Genomic DNA, 19,195 nt, shown 5'->3' with positions numbered 1-19,195 from the left:
CCAGAGTAATCTCATTGGGAAAACACTTGACACCTTTACTAATCCTAAGTGGCACCCATGGACCTGGTTCTTTGTTTACTGTGAATCTCTTTCCCACAATGGTTTGGAATCAAAGCATATTGCTTTTTTTTTTGTTGCATTGTGGGTTTTATTTTCCCCTTTCATGATTTTTGCCAATCAGAAAACACAACAGAAGATGAATAACAGTGCTTGGATTGTCACATTGCATGGCTGGAAGCACAGGAGTTGCAAGCAAATTTATAGTTTCAAAGAAAAAAAATTACTAAACAAATAAATGCTTGCAGAGTGACCTTTTCTCCTCTTGAAAATTTAGTGATTGTGCAGCTGTTCTCTCCTGTCTTTTCCTAATGTATATTCATAGATTTTCACAAGGAAAAAGCATGTTTGGGAAACCATGATTATAAGTTAATTAAAAACAGTTTTCATTTTAGAAAATTAAATGTGTTGGCAGGGGCATACTCATTGCTAATGGGTGATTGTACTTTTTCAATAATAATAAGAGATTCAATGAAACTCTAGAAGATGTTAGAATATGTTTAACTAGATAATCTATGTATTTGAGTTTTTATTCCCAAATAAGCCAGATCTCCCAGAGCCAGAAGTGTGAGTTTATATTTGATAATTATATGAGACTCTTGAGCTTTCTTGCAGATTGTAATTCAATTCCGTAAGAAAAGAACTTTAAAATAAGAAGAATTTGTGCTTCTAGGTACAGGAAGGCTTTGTGCCTGGCTTGGTCAGCTTGTCTCAAACAGAGCATGACAGATCATGCACTGGAGCAGCAAATAAAGAGAACAGAACCCAGAAGGCCCAAATTATACCTTCCTCAAATACTGCCTTGGTTTTGTGGAACAAATAGTTACTGGAAGTGTTTATCAAGATGTCACCTGTGTTTTTCATTTACTAGAAAACATTATATGGTGAGGTACATCAGCGATGGCTGGAAGGTGTTTGGGACTTATTGGACAATTTATGGTGGAACAAGCAGCTGACCAAAACTGAGGACCTGTATCACAGAGCCAGAAAACTGGTGTCTTGTTTCTCCAAATCTGATGATATAAAGGGTTATTTGTGGATATATGTGTGTGGCTCTTCACTCATGTATTCTCACATATGTGCAGACACACTCCATTTTCTGTAGTGTTACATCCGCACTACTGAAAACAACATAGGTAACTTTGGAGGATGGTGCTGAGATTCACAGTTCTGTCTGCTTCCATCTCTGTGTGGTGCCAGGTCCAAGACTTGTAAAGCTAACACAATAAATACAGAAAAGTTGCTATTGCGTAAAATTTGTCATTTAAAACCACCCAGTCTTTACCCATTGAAGATGCTTTTTTCGTGTGTAAGTGTCCTTGAGTTAAATATTAATGGCTATAAGAATCCAGGTGAAAAGAGTCAAGTAAAAGCACACTTGGATAAATTAAGAGAGCCAGAAAGTGCCTTATGAAGCTACTTAAGGTAGTTACTATAGTTGCTGAGAATCGTTAAGGGTCTCCTGGGTCTTAAGAAAAGCACCTGATGACTGCAAAGGGTAACACAGTTCAAAGGAGAAAAAAGAAAAGGGGGAAATAAACAGACTGCTTAAAGATTAAAACAAATAAAACAGTCTGTTGTTTCACTTAAAAGCCATCTGAGTTAGAGCTAGAGAAATAACTATTAGTATACTTCAGTCTCTATGGGATTTAAATTCAGATTATGCCAAATTAGGTCAATGTCATACATGAGAATATGGGAATTTACAAAGAAAAGGCTGGGACAATTGTTCTAAATACTATAAATTGCAAACCCATCGTTTAGTCAAAATGGCTAATTTCTGGGACATCTGCATGTGCAATTAGGCCTGTGGCAATTAACTGAGAGGCTGAACTCTACCACATTTGTGCTAAGTTTACCAAAATGTGTGGATGAGATCTTGGCAAACCTTCAAAGTGAGTTTAGAGCAAGCAGCGTGCTGCCCTTAATTAACAGCTATGTGAGTCCTTGCAGCAGGTTCTTGTAGTTTGGACAAGATGCAGGGCCTCGAGTGAGCAAGCTCTGCAGCAGCTTGCAGCCTTGGTAGAGGAGGGATGTGCAGAGCCTGAGAAAGGAGGATCAGCTTGCTGGAAGCACTGTAAGAACTTGTGGCCCACTTCCACCTCTAGTTACATCTGTGCGCAGCACCACGCACTTCTCTAACAGCCGTGTCCTGAAGGTGGTGAAGCATTTCTGGCTGGAGTTTCTAGTGCTGTGGGATTTAGCATTTTGTACTTTCTGATGACTGACCTTGAATACTGTGTTCAGTTTTGGACCCCTCATCATAAGGACATTGAGGTACTAGAGAGAGTGCAGAGGAGGGCGATGAAACTGTTGAGGGGTCTGGAGCACAAGTTTGATGAGGAGCGGCTGAGGGAACTGGGGCTGTTCAGCCTGGAGAAAAGGAGGCTGAGAGGAGACCTTATCACTGTCTGCAACTACCTGAAAGGAGGTTGTAGCGTGGAGGGTGTTCGTCTTTTCTCCCAAGTAGCAAGTGACAGGATGAGAGGAAATGGCCTCAAGTTGTGCCAGGAAAGGTTTAGATTGGATATTAGGAAAAAAATTCTTCCTGGAAAGGGCTGTCAGGCATTGGAACAGGCTGCCCAGGAAAATGGTGGAGTCACCATCCCTGGAGGGGTTTAAAATGCATTTAGACGAGGTTCTTAGGGTTTAGTGCTAGAGTTAGGTTATGGTTGGACTTGATGATCCTGAAGGTCTCATCCAACTGAAATGATTCTATGAGTCTATGAATTTCCCAACTTTGTACCAGCTGAATGCTGTGATGAAAAACACCTTCCTTCTCAGTGTTAAGGATGTTTGTGTAGCCAAGTCGTGTGCAGTCTTGGAAAAGGTGTTTGCTGCCAGCCCTGGTTGTCCTGGTGGGCTGGGGGCTGGAAGGGGTGAGGACAGACAGGAGCACCATGGCCAAAGGGGACAGGGACCAGGAGGTGGGTCAGGAAGAGACCTGGTGTTACCAGTAATGTGGCAGTGGAGGATGTCTTGGCCACACACAGACCAGGAGGAATGGTTAACTTTGCTCCTGCTCAAGAGAGGTTCCCATGAAGGAAGTTATATAAATATATTGATTCATTAGGACAAAGCAAACTGTGTCCTTCTGAGGAGAAAGAAGCTTCTCCTTCAAAATAGGGAAATATGCCAAAAACAATAGATTAATATGAGGAATGGGTGGTGTTATGGACTAGAAATCGATGCATTCGATGTGGTGCTGTCATTAGAGATAGATGCTGTACTGGGAGATAAAAATGGAAATGCTAAGCTTGGCTCATGAAAGAAATTATTCATCACTTTGCAGTTCTCTATAGGACAAGTTAAGTACTGTCTGTCATCTGATAAAAAAAATAACTGAAAGACATCTCCTGTCATGAAACAAACTGTAGTAGAATGGGAAAAAGTTTAAGAAAATGGTTTCTCAAAAGATATTTCAAAGGACAGGTTTGGTAAAAGGGCAAAGGACCTGGAAATACCTCAAAGGGCCAACATGAATAGTACTGAAATCACTGTATTTTTCTCTACGCATATGCATATTTTCTGTTTCTGTATGTTTTGTGGTTAGTTTTTATAAACATGTACACAAAATATATATAGCAAATGTAGTAGATATCTCCAGAGTTAGCAGTGATGAAATGTAAACCATGTATTGTTTATCAACTATGCAGTAAATATATAAATATACATATACTTACAGGTATATATATGTGTAAATATACATGTATATAAAAATTGCATTTGTTTTTCCCTTTTGGTTTCATCATTTTTTGAGGTCAAGTGTGTGGACTCTCACGTTGCTTCCTCCCAGTGGAACATCTAGTGCTGTACATTACCAGCCTATCTGTCCACAGCCTTGTACCTGTGAGGAGTAGCTGCTAATGTGGGTGTCATATCAGAAGAGATTTTCAAGACAAAGATAAAGAGAAATTCTGTAGACATTATGAATCTGTGAAAAAATTTTCTTAAGTTCAAAGAAAAAGTGAAGTCATTTTTTTCAGCCATAGTATAAAGAGAACTAGAAATTACCTAATTTGAAGGCAAATAAGCAGTCTGTCTCCCAGGCTTAAGACTTGTACATGAAAGAAGAATCTGTCTTCATAGCATCTAACATCCAAGCGTAGCTTACTTTTTTGGTCACTAGTGAATGTGTGAAGCTGTGTTTGACTAAAAACAGCAGTGAATATGAAAAAAGTGATGTGTTTGAGCTTTGTCGCTAATTCCAGTTTAAAATGTTCACAGCAACTTGACTAATTGTATTAATTTATTTCTTCTTAAGGCAGAATGGGGAAGCAGAATAGCAAGCTGGCCCCTGAGGTGATGGAGGATCTGGTGAAGAGCACGGAGTTCAATGAACACGAGCTAAAACAGTGGTACAAAGGATTTCTAAAGGACTGTCCAAGTGGTAGACTGAACCTTGAAGAGTTTCAGCAGCTCTACGTAAAAGTAAGTTGTTTAAGTTCCTATTATATGGCTGTAGAAAAAGTTGCAAAGTGATGTAAAGCAACCATATGGTCAAGAGTTGCCATTTGTTTAAACTAAGGAACACCTCTGCTAGGAGCAGCAGTGGTGAGTAGAGGGCGATAAACCCCAAGTGCTGCCCTCATCATCCCAGTGATTTGTATTGCTACAGTGACCAGAACCAAAGTTTAGGAAAAAACCCGTGCTTTACCCTTTCACCTTCGAAGTGTGGTTGCGGTCCCGTTCAATAAATCGTGCTGTACCCATGTAATACCACTGGCATATAAATGGTGTGACTGCTGGACATACTCATCTAAAAGACTGTCCTCCTTTTGGTTTCAACAAAAGTGGTGGTGTTTCATGGCAGCATGCCCTGCAGATAAATTGCGCACTGTGCAGAAAGGATTTCTTTCTCTAAATTTTAAGTGTTGTCTTCCTTTTTTCCCTGCTGTCCCTTTGCCCTCATTATATAGGAAAGGAAAATCAGTCTGGTTGGTTTATTTTCTTCTTATTTTTCATTGTTTTATCAAGTTGAATGTAGTATTTTCTTTACATTTATTATGTATTTATTCTGTAACGAGAAGAGCGTGGGGGCAGCATAAGAAGTATATTCATATTATGAAGATAATAATATTTTAATTCAGAATTGAGTGCCTGCCTAAAGGTCAGAGACTTCAAAGTAATTTTAATTAGGAAAAATATTGGGTGGCAATGATGAACAGTAGGATCAGAACAGTTCATAAATACAGTGTGAGGCTGAATAAAAATAAAAAAGCCTTTCAAATGTAAGTAGTTAATAATGAGCACACTGACAATTTCTGGAGACAAGTGGGACTGTCTACCCATAAATGCATGCTAAGGTCCTTTCCTAAATTTCTTCAGCCTAGAACTAGCACTGCAAATTATTACCTGGCCTCTTTTTCCTTCTAGTGAATGGTCTAACAAAAACTGTTAACTCCAGCTTATGTAATTAAGCTTCTGTCTTCATATTTTAATATTTATGGATCAAGTTGTTGCCACACAATCCTTTTCTTAAGAAACTACTCACTTCATAATAGCTGTTATTTTCAGATGGACGAATTTTTACTGCCTCAGATATTATGCTTGTTATTGACTGATAATTTACAGCTTCCATTTTGAATACTTGCTGCACATCCACCAAGATCAGACATTTAAGCTGTTAAGGCTTTTTCCCTTTAAAGTGGCATTTAAGTATTCACAGATATTTCATAAGAGACTTTACTCTTGAAGAAATATCAAGAGAGTAAATTCAGTATTATTTTTACAAAAATGGTAGCACAAAACATAATGTGAAGTGTACAGCAGTATTTTGCTCTTGAAATTTGGAGACAGTTCTGTTGTCTTATTAAGCTGCAATATCTGGCTTTTAGTTTTATGGCCTCATATATTTTTAGACATGCACATCAATTAAGATTGTCTCCCTTGCTTTGGTAGTTATGGGTTTTGAGATCTTCTCTGTAATGCTACTGTCATATATTTAGTCCACTTTATTGTCATTCTATATATAACATCTATATGCAGGGCGAAATACTGATTTTGCAAAGGAGAAACACAATTAGCAGTACTAAATCCAGAGCTTTACTTCTCCTTCTGTCACAGAAATATTTGTAAAATAATGGCCTTGGGCTCTTGGAGGAGGTAATGGTCTGAGTGCTGTCAGTGCTGGTGGCTTGGACAGGTGCCAAACTCTTTAGTGACCAATGACAGAACCCAAGGGAATTGCAGGAAGGTGTGCCATGGGAGGTTTAGGTTGGACATTAGGAAAAAGTTCTTCACCCAGAGGGTGCTGGAGCACTGGAACAGGCTCCCCAGGGAGGTGTCACGGCCCCAACTCTGACAGTGTTCAAGAAGAGACTGGACAATGTCCTCAGACACATGGTGTGAACTGTGGGGTTGTCCTGTGCAGGGACAGGAGCTGGACTCGATGATTCTTGTGGGTCCTTCCAACTCAGGACATTCTGTGATTCTATGACTTCTCCTGTGTAGGACACTCTGCTTGTAGGCAAAACCACAGGTGCCATCTTTCCAGGAGGGGCTGCCAGCAGGAGACCCAAATCCTTATGATTACATTAACATCATTTCAGTTCCTTTAATGCATATTCAGGGTGAAAATGTATGAAGTGTATATTGATTAATAATTCCTCTATGTGAGTTTATAGTTGGGAGAGGTGACATTTTATCTGTTGGTCTGAACTGGATTGTATTGCAGAAGATTGCCATAAATAAATATATTTTGAAAAGAAATACAAGCCTTACTTTCAGTTCAGATTTACATTTTCTTAAGATGACACCGTTTCTTTGTTCATGAGAGTTGTGTGGTCATTTTTTATGTGGATCATTAAAAAGGGTCTTAGTCTTCTGACTAAAATGCAAAGAAAGCTCTTTCCTTTTATTCAGACACAATAGAAAATATCCTCAGCTTAAAGAGCAGAAACATTTTAGGTTCTATCAGGAGCATTATTTTGAAGTGAATTTCTTTCTTATCTCCACTTGCTTCACTTCCATCGTAATTACACTGGGATGCATAATCTTGGATCACAGAAACTGCATTTTTTGGGGTGAAACTTAAGTAGAAAATGTGTCCTAGAATCACACCTAATGTGCTACTCTGTCTAATGCCTGCTTATAAGCTAGAGTTAATATAAAGTAAAACCTCCAGAATATGTGTGATGTGTGGATGTCATGTCCTCAGCACTGAATCTTCCACTCTACATATTTGCATCAATTGTACTGTGCTGTTTAGTGATGTAGATGAAGTCTGTATTGACTAAAGGGGGAATTACTCTAGTTTGGCTTGGAAGCCTTTCCTGTTGAAGTTTCCATTATGAATACAATCATGCAGTGCTTAAAATAAATAGCAGTTATACAAATGGACTCTGCAGAAAAAGTATTTGCAGCACTGTTAGTGGAAGTGTCTATAAAAATATTTAGTCAAGAACACCTCTTTTAAATAAAGAGCTAATAGATGGAAATATACTTTCTGCTGTTGAGTATTCATCACTATCTGCAATCTATTGTCTGCAACCTGCTATTAGTACATTTTGGGGTGGATAGATTCTTCTTGGGATCCAGAATCTGTGGCAAACTATTAGAGCTCATGTTGCTGAATAAGGTGAATGCTTCAGTAGGTTTTAAAATAGTTTATTGAAGAATTGTTTATATACGATAAGCCCAGAGCCACAAAGAGACCTAAATGCTGAAACACCAAGTTAGCTGGGTGCTAGCACAGGGCTTGGGAAGGGGATAATTTTGTGGACACCATTGGGAGAAAACTGAAAATCAAGCCAGCACGTTGTAAAAAAAAAATGGTGAGGCAAAACCACAGGGTAATGCTCAAGACAGGGATTTATATTAAATTCTACTTTTCTCCAGGGTACATGCATCTGTTTTCATATGGGAATTGCATCTTTCAGACCTCTCCTGCAGAGCATTATCTAGGACATTAGAAGTCAAAGCAAAATCAAGTGACTGGAATCCTTTTTCTCTCTCTCTTAAGTAACGAAGATAATGCGAATGCCTCATCTTTACCACAGCAGTTTAAGTACTCATCAAGCTGTAGGAAACTCTGAATCAATTATCATGTCCCTGTAGATTTTTAATTCGCACTGCTCACCCTTTCATTGCTCTACCTGTGATGAGATTGGCCCTTCTGGGCTGCTGACAATATCACAATTAACCTCTTTTTCTGGAGGAGATAATGGTAAGTAGCATCAGACAGGCTGGAACCTGCAGTTTCCATCTTCAGAGTGAATATCCTAACTGTTACACTTAATCCTCGCTTGCTTTCTTCATTTTCCTTTTTTCTGTCCTAAAAGTCCTTAATTCTTTTATTTTACATAAAACAACATTAGCATTGTGGGCAGAGAGCTGAAGGAATTAATATGCAAAAGTGTTATTAAAACAAAATATACCAATAAAACATTCTGGACTGTTCCTGTCGTTTTTTAGGGTTTCTTGCAGTCTAGAGGGCCAAATACATTTTTCTTCAGATCTTTTGAATTCACTTGGTTTAAATGAATATGCCCTAGAGTGTGTAAGTGTGCATAATCAGTGCTAATGTTTATGCATGTTTATTAAGTGGAAAATAGGCTTCTATATTGTGATACTTCTTGGAACTGGGTCACTGAACATGAAAAGCATATCCTCTGGATTAATAACATAAACAAGCACCTGGTCCTTTAACTGGAACGGCAGGATTGGGACTCATCATGATATAATGCTAGCATTAAATAATGTGATTTGCTTTGTGAATTTATTACACATTTCTTATTTAGTTATGTTTTGTGGGTTTATAGAGAAAGTTTAGATAAAAAAAAAAAAAAAAGCCATGCCTTTTGATTCATTACCATCAAATGGTTTGTCATATTTTTGGCTTCTACCTCATATTTCCTGCCTTGAAGGGAAACAACTTTGAGTCCTTCAATTTAATATGTGTAGAACGAAAGAATCTCAAAAATCTATTGCAATTTAAGTGGGTATATTTGAAGCCTCTTTTTCTTAATCCAGATTTTCAAGACAGACCAGCATCTTTCTAAAGACAGCTCAGAGCTCCTCAAACTGTCAGGTTAGAGCTGCATTTCAGGCTTTCAGTGGCTGTGAAGAAGTGGGATTCCAGAGAAGCACAGCTGTGTTTACAGATGCCCGTAACACAGATGTGGTTACACTGGCAGAAACTGATTTTACCCAGATCATTTATTTAACTGGAAGAGCTGTGGTTGTTTTACAAGTGCAGTTTGGCCACTTAAGTTCTCCCTATAGTAGGAGTACACTTTAGCTGTATTATACTAATATTAGGTATATCATATTAAATATATTTAATATATTTAATATATTATACCAATATATTTAATATATTATACCCATCATATATCGCTAAAAAACTACAGCATGTTTTGAAATCACACATTATAAAAAATACTGATGTACCTCCTCATACAGTGATTTTAGCCCATGTGGTTGCCACTTCCAGACGATCACATCTGGAATGCTCGCAGTCTTCTGGACAATATGGCAGCGTGTTTGTTGGATGCATCACCTAAATTTAACTGCAACGTAGAAAAAAAAAATATATGTATTTATTTATAAACATGACTCTAAAAACTCCTTAAGCAGCTTCATAGTATTGCTGTGTTCTTGATTTTTTTTAAACTGATACAGAATCACAAAACTATTATTGTTACATTAGAGCCAATTTGAAATAGTATTGGATGCAAACTAGTAAAATAAGGAATAGCTGATCCAAGGGCCCTACAAAGTGGCTCTACACTAACATACAGAGACAAGCAAACAGAGGTTAGAAGTAACAGTATTGGCATCAGTGGAAGTTTGCTTTGTGGGCATTTGTAGAACAATCTACAAAGTAAAGATTCTTAATGCTATCCTTAAGCACTTGATACAAATCCTGAGATTTGAGACAATTACGGTAAAGTCATTAGGAACAAATGCTCCTAAAGAGTAAAAAAGCTTTCACCAGAAGTACAGTGAAAGTTCCTGTGAAAGGAAAATTAACATAACAGAATCCAAAAGGCAATATGCTGAAAAGCAAATCTATTTGCGGTCCGGCATTATCACGAGGGAGTGGTTTTCAGGATGAAGTAAATGTTTAGTGCTCCAAAGCTGTATTAAAATTGGGTTCTGATAACTTCAAAAACAAAAGAGATCACAATTGCTTTTCATACAGGACTTAGTTAAAAAAACAAAAGACATGGCCTTGTTGCCTGGATGTATTCCATGCTAACTGCTTTTGCCATTATTCCTCCCCCTCCTTATAAACATGAATAGGCAGGTGCTGTGCCAAAATGCAGGTCTACTGGAAAACCACATAAGAAGCTTATTATATGTTTCAAACACAAGCTAAGATTGTCATGCATCAATTTTAAAACAAAGGGCCAGAATGCTTATTACATATAAAGCCCAAATCAAACAAATCCCAAAGGCAGTGCTAACTTTGAAGCTGACTTTGAATGATTCGGGGAAGGGGAGGATACTGGTAATATGCCCTTCTGCTGCATTTCTGTCTCTCCACTGATCCCAGGAAAAATAATGGTTTGGACTTGATATCATGTTACGAACCGTCTTTTAAAATCTGTTTTTAGTAAACAGAGCTTTAAAGATCAGCAACCCTGTTGAAAAGTAAAATACAGTAAATAAACATGGATTCTCATTTAAGCTGCAAAGTAAAATGAAAATGCTAATTTTCAGAAGAGGACCAGCACACCAAGTAGTGAATTGTTCTGAAAATACAGCCATAAATCACAGCATTGGATACTAAGAGCCTTTAACAACTTAGAATGGGGTCAGTTTAGATTGAAGTCCTGATGTTACAGAAGCTAATAGGAGTTTTCCTTCCTGATCCTTATTTAAGCACTTAGGACTACTCTGAGCTCTTGAAAGTGTTTATCATTTTGAGCCCCAAGTCCTGTGAATTCCGGTACAAGCTCCATGAACATCCAGTTCTACAAGCTGGATCTGGAGTCTGCAGAGCTCCTCTCATCACGTGTGAAGAAAGTACTCATTGCTAGCTGTCATTTTAAGGCAGCAGTTATGTAAAAACTAAGTCTGTATGGAGGAGTGGTGACAGTAGAGGTCCTGAAGTTAGTAGAAAAACAGTTTCAGAGGCAGAGTAGGACAAGTCCTTGTCTTTTTGCAGCATTATGGCTAGTGGCTAGTTTAAAAGGATAAAATATATTTTTCTTTGCTTCTGTTGCAGAGCACATAATGGCCCATATCCTCCAGATGATCTCTGCAGACTCTAAACCTAGAAAATTAGGAAGTCTGACAATTCTAAGAGATGAAATCTAAATAGCTAAATCTTAAGTGCTCCAAATAGCTTGTGGAGTGCCCAGGCTTGTGGGATGAATCTTCTTGATGCTTGAAGAATTCAGTAACATGCTGACACCCTTTGCATGAGAGGCGGGAGCGGTGGTCACATGAATCCATAAAGCAGTCCAACTGTCCAAAGGCATCTCCAAGGCTTACAGAGTCAGCAGATATGTGGGGATGTGAAGGTTTAGTCAAAACCTCTCGTTATTACTGAGTATTGAATAGTTCTGTAATTCTGTGGTTGTATGTGGTTCCTGGAGACACTCTAAACTAACATGAAGTCCAAAGCATTGAGGAGAGCATGTCTGGCCAGGGCAAGATGATCCAGCCAGGATCCAGGAGATGATCCAGAAATGCTTAAAAGCCTCACCATGTACATGTATGCCCTGGTTTCCAGCATAGCCTGATAAAAGAATCCAGGCTGGGTAAAGTTTCCAACAATAACATGCAAATTACTTTTATTTCATCTTTTATTTTGAAGGAAGCTCACCAGTTCAAGACACTGTCACGCATTTTTATAAGAGACCTTGTTCCTTTACAGCTCACCTTTGCTCTGTGTTGGGTTCCTCAGAGAAATCAAAACAAATTTGGGATACTGTAATTATTTCTGTAGCAGAACACTGAGTTCATTAATATGGTTATGACTTCCCTGAAGGGTACTACAGAAGGAGTGGTGCAGTTTGGATGGGATGGAGAGAGCCATTGTTAACACAGTGTCAAAGCACCTCAAAGAAAAACAAGCAAACAAACAAAAAACATGGGAAAAAAAAAAAAGTCAGAGCCAAGTCCAATAGCTTTAGTGGTGTTCAAGTTTACTATTTGTTGTAACAGTGCTTGTTTTACCATTGTTAAGTAGTCCTCAGAGCAGCTGTCGAGACTGATCAGTGGTTCATGACATTTACCCAACCTGTTGGCAAAAGTCAAGTGTTGCGATTTCTTTCCTTCTGAAACTTATTTCCTAGCTCGCTTCATACCACCTCCGTGCTTTTCTTCTTATCACAAGGAAAGGTGTTCACAAAACCAGTCAAAACCCCTGAGGATGTGCAGTGGAGAGGAGGAGTGGTGACACTGCCTTTTTTTTTCACATATATTCTCTTCTCTTGCAGGCTGAATAAAATAACCATGAATGGGGTATATATTATGTATGGATAGTTGAGATACAAAAAGGTTAAATCACTTGCTTGGTGTCTTTGGCAAGGACAGGGATGAAATGATACCGTTGGTCAAAATATAAATGTCCCTTATTTTATTTATTTGGAGTAAGATTTTTTTCCTACAGAATGACGTAGGATGGGGTTTCTTTGGCTTGCTGGGTTTGTACATGCACATTATTGTGGCAGTTCTGGCCAGACTTTGATCAACTATCTGCTCTAGATCTACACAATGAACTGCAGTCTATGGTAAAGCTGTGGTCACGTCTTAGTGGAAACCTGCATTTTAGGTCTTCAGTAACTTTGATTTGGAAAACCACATCATCCTAAAACTTTTCCTGAAGGCTACTGAGTATATGGTTTTGTTACTTGAGACAAAGTGAAGAGAGGTCTTTCAGGGACTGTAGCTTGTCACATTTCTTGAACTGTAAACATTTCTGTTTGTTTAAAATGTAAAAAAAGCTGTTTGGTATTACTGGGTTCCTGAAGGAGACTTTGAAACCAGGGCATGTCATTTCAACACTGGAGGAAACTAAAATGATGTAAAGTGTTTTGTTTTAAAACACTGAAGTGTTTTCCTCTGGTATCAAAGTCTGCTTCCAGTATCTCACTTGTACACAAGGCCTGGGGCTGAAAACAGTGTTCTTGTTTCATAAGATTGAACGGGGACTTGGTGCCCTGAACTGAGTCCCTTCACCCTGATGTGACGTCCCTGACTCCAGGCCTCAGCTTCACCTCCCCCTCTCCTGCTGGGGAACTCATCGGCCCTTCAAAAAATTAAATTACCTTAGTGATACGTATTTCCAGAGCTTCCCAGATACACAGCTGTGGGTCGCTGTAGCTGGGTACAAATACTCCAAAACTGAAAGGGGTTCGATTAGGCTGGACCATGGCTCTTGCAGCCATGCATTGCATCTCAGCCTGCTCCATCTCCTTGTGGTACTTGGAGATGGCAAACCACTGTTACCACTGCAGCGGGCGCTGCTGTGGGGAGCTGTACCTGTGCGAGCAATGGCGTGTCAGGTGTTTTTTCAGGGTTCTGTGGTATGGAGAGACATTTGGGAGCTTGCTTAGTTACCAACTTAAATGCAGTTCTTATTATCATGTAGACATTAGTTGAGATTCCAGTCAGGTTTCTTCTAATCATAGTCTGAACATTTCCAGTACCTTGGGATATCAACTTTATTTTTCTTCAATAAGAGTAAATTTCCATCTTTTCATATTTAATTAAGGCTCATAGGAATAGACTATTTGCACCAACAAATCTATTGATTGCTGAACTGAGATGACTTACCACTGCTTGGCATGAGAATTAGCTAGCTATCTTAATTTTATATTCAATCACAAACAAAACAAAATGAGAAAAACATGTGGTTTGGAAGATAAAGTAATCAACACAAGGAAATACAGACTAGAGGAGACTTTGCCATTTTGCTGAAATGCATATGGAACATTCTCAGAAGAGATTAGTGTGAAATCCACTCTGTATAAGAAGTTCTGAAGTTTGGCTATCTGGTTGCAGGGATAGCCCAGAACTGAATATGCAGCTTTACATAAAATCTCCCCATAGTCCAGAGAAACAGCAATGCAAGCAGTAATGTAAATCAACACTACGGTTCACCTCAAAATGAATATCAAAGTCAATTGGGGATTATTTCCATGTTAACAAAGCTTGTAAAAAAAAAGGCATTACAAATTCTTAGGTCATTAATTGAAATAACATTTTATATGGACCTCATCAGCAGCTTTCAAGAGAAGTATATTCAATTACAAAGTTATTTCTAGATGTCTGTGTCCCCTTTCATTTGGAATGATATACCCTAGATTTACTGTTATCCCTTACTAGGAAATTACCTGTATGCATCCTCATGACTCTTCATAGCTTTCTTTGAAAGTTATTCACTCATTTGCTCCCTGTCAAACTGATCGGGCTAGAACATGGTTAAAGCCCTAGCCCAAGACACATGAGTTTTTGCTGTGTGATTCCTGTCCCTAGTGCTAACACCAAATACACAAGAACTAGTTAAAAGGAGCAGTCCTAGAATTTGCTTTCATATTTGCAGGCTCCACCACCACTACTTTTCCTGTCCATGTTGACTAGATCTGTGTCTCTCTTGTAAATACCTTTTTGGTAGTGGAAACACTTTTATTTGTGTCGGTGTTTATGAATGTAGCAATTACAGTGCTTAATTTTATAATATGTGTCAGTACAGATAATTATGTAATTAAACCATGTAACTCAAATGATGGAGTTTTCTAAGGATGGACCAATTAAAACAAGAAGTTGTGCTGTGAAAAGCTCCTGGGACACCACAGGTAAAGCCTGCAGATGACTTCAGGGACTGATCCCTCCTAGCATAGAGCTGTTTTCACCAGAATAAACTACAGCCAGCTGCTTTTCAGCCAGCTGCTAAACATGGGTAGCTGGAAGGTGATGCTCTTTGGATGTGGTCCCAGCGAAATGCAGATGTCCTCAGTTCCTTTCAGAGTCTCCCTGCCCACACACACGTGCCTTATCCCCGCGAGAGAAGGGAAGCAGTTGTTCCTCCCTCTAAATCACTGCTTCCCACTTTCTCTCTCACAGATGCTGGTGTCAATTTGGAAGGCTGGGTGCCTTCATTCAGGAGTAAAACACATCTCCTTTTCTCAGAGTCCCATTTCTACATTTCAGTACGAAGCACCTTCAGCACATTGAGTCTTACATTACACATGGGTTGGTAAACTTGGTACAGACATTATATATATATATATATCTACAGATTAGACTTTTCTAGGTTTCTTGATTCGGACAAGTCACTTAGGTGGAAATCCACCACGCTCAGTTGCTTAGTGGTGACCTAACCCCAAAGTTTTCTTGGAGGAATACAGTCATGCTATTTCATGTATATCTAAAGCCACAGGAAGGTACCGCTGAGCATCAGCTTCACAGTCATGGTACCGCACACAATTTTCTTCTCATCACTTCTGCTGCTCATTTGTGCAGATCAAGGGAAACCTTAACACTCCATTTCTTACTTTAGAAAGTCATAATTATCAGTATTGGGCTTTTAAAAATATAATATCCATACATGGCATTTTTTTTGGTTGTTTGGATTTTTTTTAAGTAATACTTCAGATAACACTTGGACTGAGAAAGGTGCATCTTCCGAGTTCCTGTTTATGGTTGTCCTTAAAAAGCCAGCAAGAAAACAGTGCTTAAAGTCTAGAACAGCTGTTTAAAGCATATCTAATGTCTTTCTTTTTTTTAGTTGGAAAAAATGCTGGTGTGTAAAATAAGGTTCTGAAATGAGAGTTTATAATAGCAATAGTCATATTTAATTGTAAGAGTGCTATGTTAATCTTGGCTTGAAGAAGCAATTATTTATCTATCAATTAGTTTTTGCTACAGTTAAATACATCATTTGACATGGGAAGCCCAACAAATTAGTAGCCCTGTGTTAGAACTGCAAACTCCGTGCCACAAATTAGCCCCTATGGTGTATTAGTCTATCCACTCATTTATTTTTAAGATTCTTTTCCCCTGGAGTTTTTCTGTATAGCAGGAAAATGGTGTTTAATGGGCCTGATGTTATTTTCACAGAGACATAAATTCTGGGGTTATTCTAATGTACGGCCAAGAACAGGGAGAACAGGGCAGTTTATGTTTCAGGAGAACGGGGCAGTTTATGTTTCCTGTGTCTACTGCACTGGAGTATGCTTGAAACATGAAAGGCCATGGAAGAGAGCACATGCTCTAAGAAAACATGTAAGGAAACCTTCTTTTCACTGTCAGAAATTTAAGTTTCTCATATAGAAAATAACTACAGGTCTAGGGTGATAAAACTGAGTAAAAAAATAATGCTAACAAAAGGCAAATGTTGGAAATAAGAAGTCTTTCTATTCAGCAGTTTCTTTTAAAGTGATATACCTCTTAGTTACCTTTGTAAGAATAATGACATTTCTCCAAAGAAATCAAATCTGTTTCCAAAGGCAGATTTTCACACATTCAGCATAAAAATGACATTAACACGTAGCCAAATCTATTAAAGACTTGTGCAAATGATTGCTTTGGCACACAGACTTCTAATAGGCATCCTATAGAAGTGGGCTATCAGTGGGAAATTAGCTCTTGAGCTCTATCCAGCGGGCGATTGTCAGCGCGAGATAAAAGAACTGCATTCTGGCTATCCGAGGGTGGAATTTTTCCTGCGCAGGCACAATAAATAGTTGTTGCTAGCAGTAAAGAGGCTGCCAAATCAACGTATCTGAATAAAAAGGATGTTGTGCTTTACACATGGGAAAAGTGCTCCAGAACAGTTAATCCCTATGAAAACATTATCCCTGCATTATCGCTAATCGTACTTGCCTTCAGGCAGTTTTCAGTTATTTGTTTCCATTTTCTATACATATACCCAGTGTTCTTTATTTCCACGTGATTGTTCATCTCAGTCATGTTCTTTGCTCTCATCTATTCTGGGCTCATGCGCATTCGTTTTACATATTGCCAGAATACTTTGGGCTATATTTAAGTTTCCAGATTCATAGAAACATTGTTCTACATACAATGCTGTGAAAGCAAGCACATAGTCCTGAGAGGACCACTGATTTCTGTGGGATGGCCCATGTCACTGTGAAGTACACCAGTGGGCAAGAACACTTTTTACCTTTTCTCCTTCACTTTTATGTAGAGTAAAAGCCTGGAATGATATAAAAATTACCTGGAAGTCCTGTATATGTGTGGTGCAAATGAGTTCCTGTAACCCTCTGGTTGAAGAAGTCTCTCCCAGGTTTTATTGCCAGAACGTTGGTACAATAGCTTGGTCAAGGCATAGCTGAAGTCACGTTGTTGTGCAGACAAGATGTCTTGGAACCGAAAGAAAAACAAGGGAAAAAAACCCTCTTTACAAAAAGCAGTCCCTAGGTACTGTGTAGATCATTTACCATTTAACAAAAATGAACTGTAACAGTGCACAAGTCACATGTATGGTGAAGTGGAAGCATTATGGTAGAGGGAGAGTTTGACCAAAGTGAGAATATTTCTTTAGTGTAGCCCATGATGGACTAAAAATACACTTTTTGAATTGTTAAAACTCATTTATTGTATCTGTTGTACTTATCTATTATATCTACCTTGCTATCACTGGGTAAATTCACAGAATGCAATATAGTGATAAAGCAAAAGTTTTCTTCCACAAGGAGCAAAGCGCCCTCGTTCTTCCTGGAATGGGCCAGAAGGTGGAACCTCAATGTCTCCAAACTGTTGTGCAATCCTGGCTGTCAAACATAGAGAGTCTTGAGCTACATCCCCATCCTTTTCCTCACCATAATGTGCTTTTCTTCTCAGCTAGCTCATCTTCTCTTTCCTAGGGCACTGGTTAGATGAATGGTGAAGCCTGATGTGATGTCTGTTCCTTTGTTGTTTTCTTCTCCAGCTTTTGAATTTCTGCAACTGTGCCTTGTTGGACTTTAACCTAATGAGAATCTTGCTGTTAGTTGTGTTCATTCAGCCTGTGATGTGGGCTTGGTAATTTTATTTTGTCTCTCTCTTTATGTCATGGGGATCGCCTAGATATTAATTCAGGCAGGTGATAAGCTCCAAACAGACTTTATTCTAACCAGAACTCTTTAATGGAAAACCAACTAAAAATGCAGTTTATCAAAAATTATTCAGCACCCTGGCAACATTATAAAATGCAGATTTGGATCCTGGTTCAGTTACTATACAGCCAATTCAGACTCAGTGGATCAGATCCCACAACTCTAGAACAATTATTCAAAATGCTCATCTTCCCACTTATATGAAATGAGGACTTTCAGGGGTACCCAGAAGATCACTTACCAATAAGACAAGGTGTCTCAGTCCTTGAGGAGTGTTCCTTAGATGGCCAGTCTAAGGAGGAGAGTGTTCCACTGCAGACCTGCTGCTCTGAGGAAGACCAGCCCAAAATGGGGTCTCTGAGGGGCTCCATTTATACCCTAGTTGAATCTGTGCTGTGGACATTTATTGTAGTTGTCCAGAGTTGTCAAGAAACTTCTCTTAGCCAAGGCATTTTATTGGTCAAGGGTCCTGTCTGTCAACCATGGGGCATGTGTATGACCACGGTGGTCCATTGGTGTAGCAGTTTTTGGTGTTTTCAGAGGGAAAAGGGTAAAAGGGGGAAAGTGCATCTGCCACACCTTATTACAAGGGCAGTCCAAGATCAGAAAGCCAGCCCGATCCATTAGGCAAAGGTGGACCTTATAGTTGAAAACTTTTTGAAAATATGAGCCTACAAGCTCTCGCATTCTGCATAGCAAGCAAAATGAGGGGGCATAGTTGAGTGTTCATTATTCACTGCTAATGGAGCTGAACTGTCCAGAATCTTTCACTTGAACTAAAATGAAATGTCTTTAGAAATATTTTTGAAATGCCTTCCTTTAAATCTTTGAACTTATACATTTCTCATTTACTGTGTCAGAGGTTTAGGGGTTTTTTCTCTGTCTTTTTTTTTATTTTTAATTTTTTTTTTGGCAGTAGTGACAGTTATATGAGTGGTGGTGGTGTCAAACAGCACAGCTTTGAGAAATGAAAGGAGATTAAAAAGAAAAATGGAGGCTGGATAAGTGTAAGCTTACATTATTTTTATAAACCTATAGATTTTAAAAATTAAGACAGACGATGAAAAGAATGTTGGCAGGGAGACATTGTCTGGACAATCCATTCCACGTTTAATGTTATA

At 38.7% G+C, this 19,195-nt stretch overlaps 1 protein-coding gene across 2 annotated transcripts in view; it reads left to right on the top strand.

Moving 5' to 3' along the window:
- Positions 1 to 4,326: 4,326 nt before the first annotated feature.
- Positions 4,327 to 19,195, top strand: part of VSNL1 (visinin like 1) — a gene marked incomplete at both ends in the record, with an annotated part of 51,913 nt that continues 37,044 nt past the window's right edge. For both annotated transcript variants that reach the window (XM_080340895.1, XM_080340894.1), the window contains one exon: positions 4,327 to 4,488. In XM_080340895.1, coding sequence (XP_080197021.1) covers positions 4,327 to 4,488 — 162 coding nt within the window. The remainder of the gene's footprint in view (positions 4,489 to 19,195) is intronic.

Source organism: Nesoenas mayeri (assembly GCF_963082525.1).
Source record: "Nesoenas mayeri genome assembly, chromosome: 3".
NCBI lineage: Eukaryota > Metazoa > Chordata > Aves > Columbiformes > Columbidae > Nesoenas > Nesoenas mayeri.
This window is presented reverse-complemented; position numbering and strand designations above follow the sequence as displayed.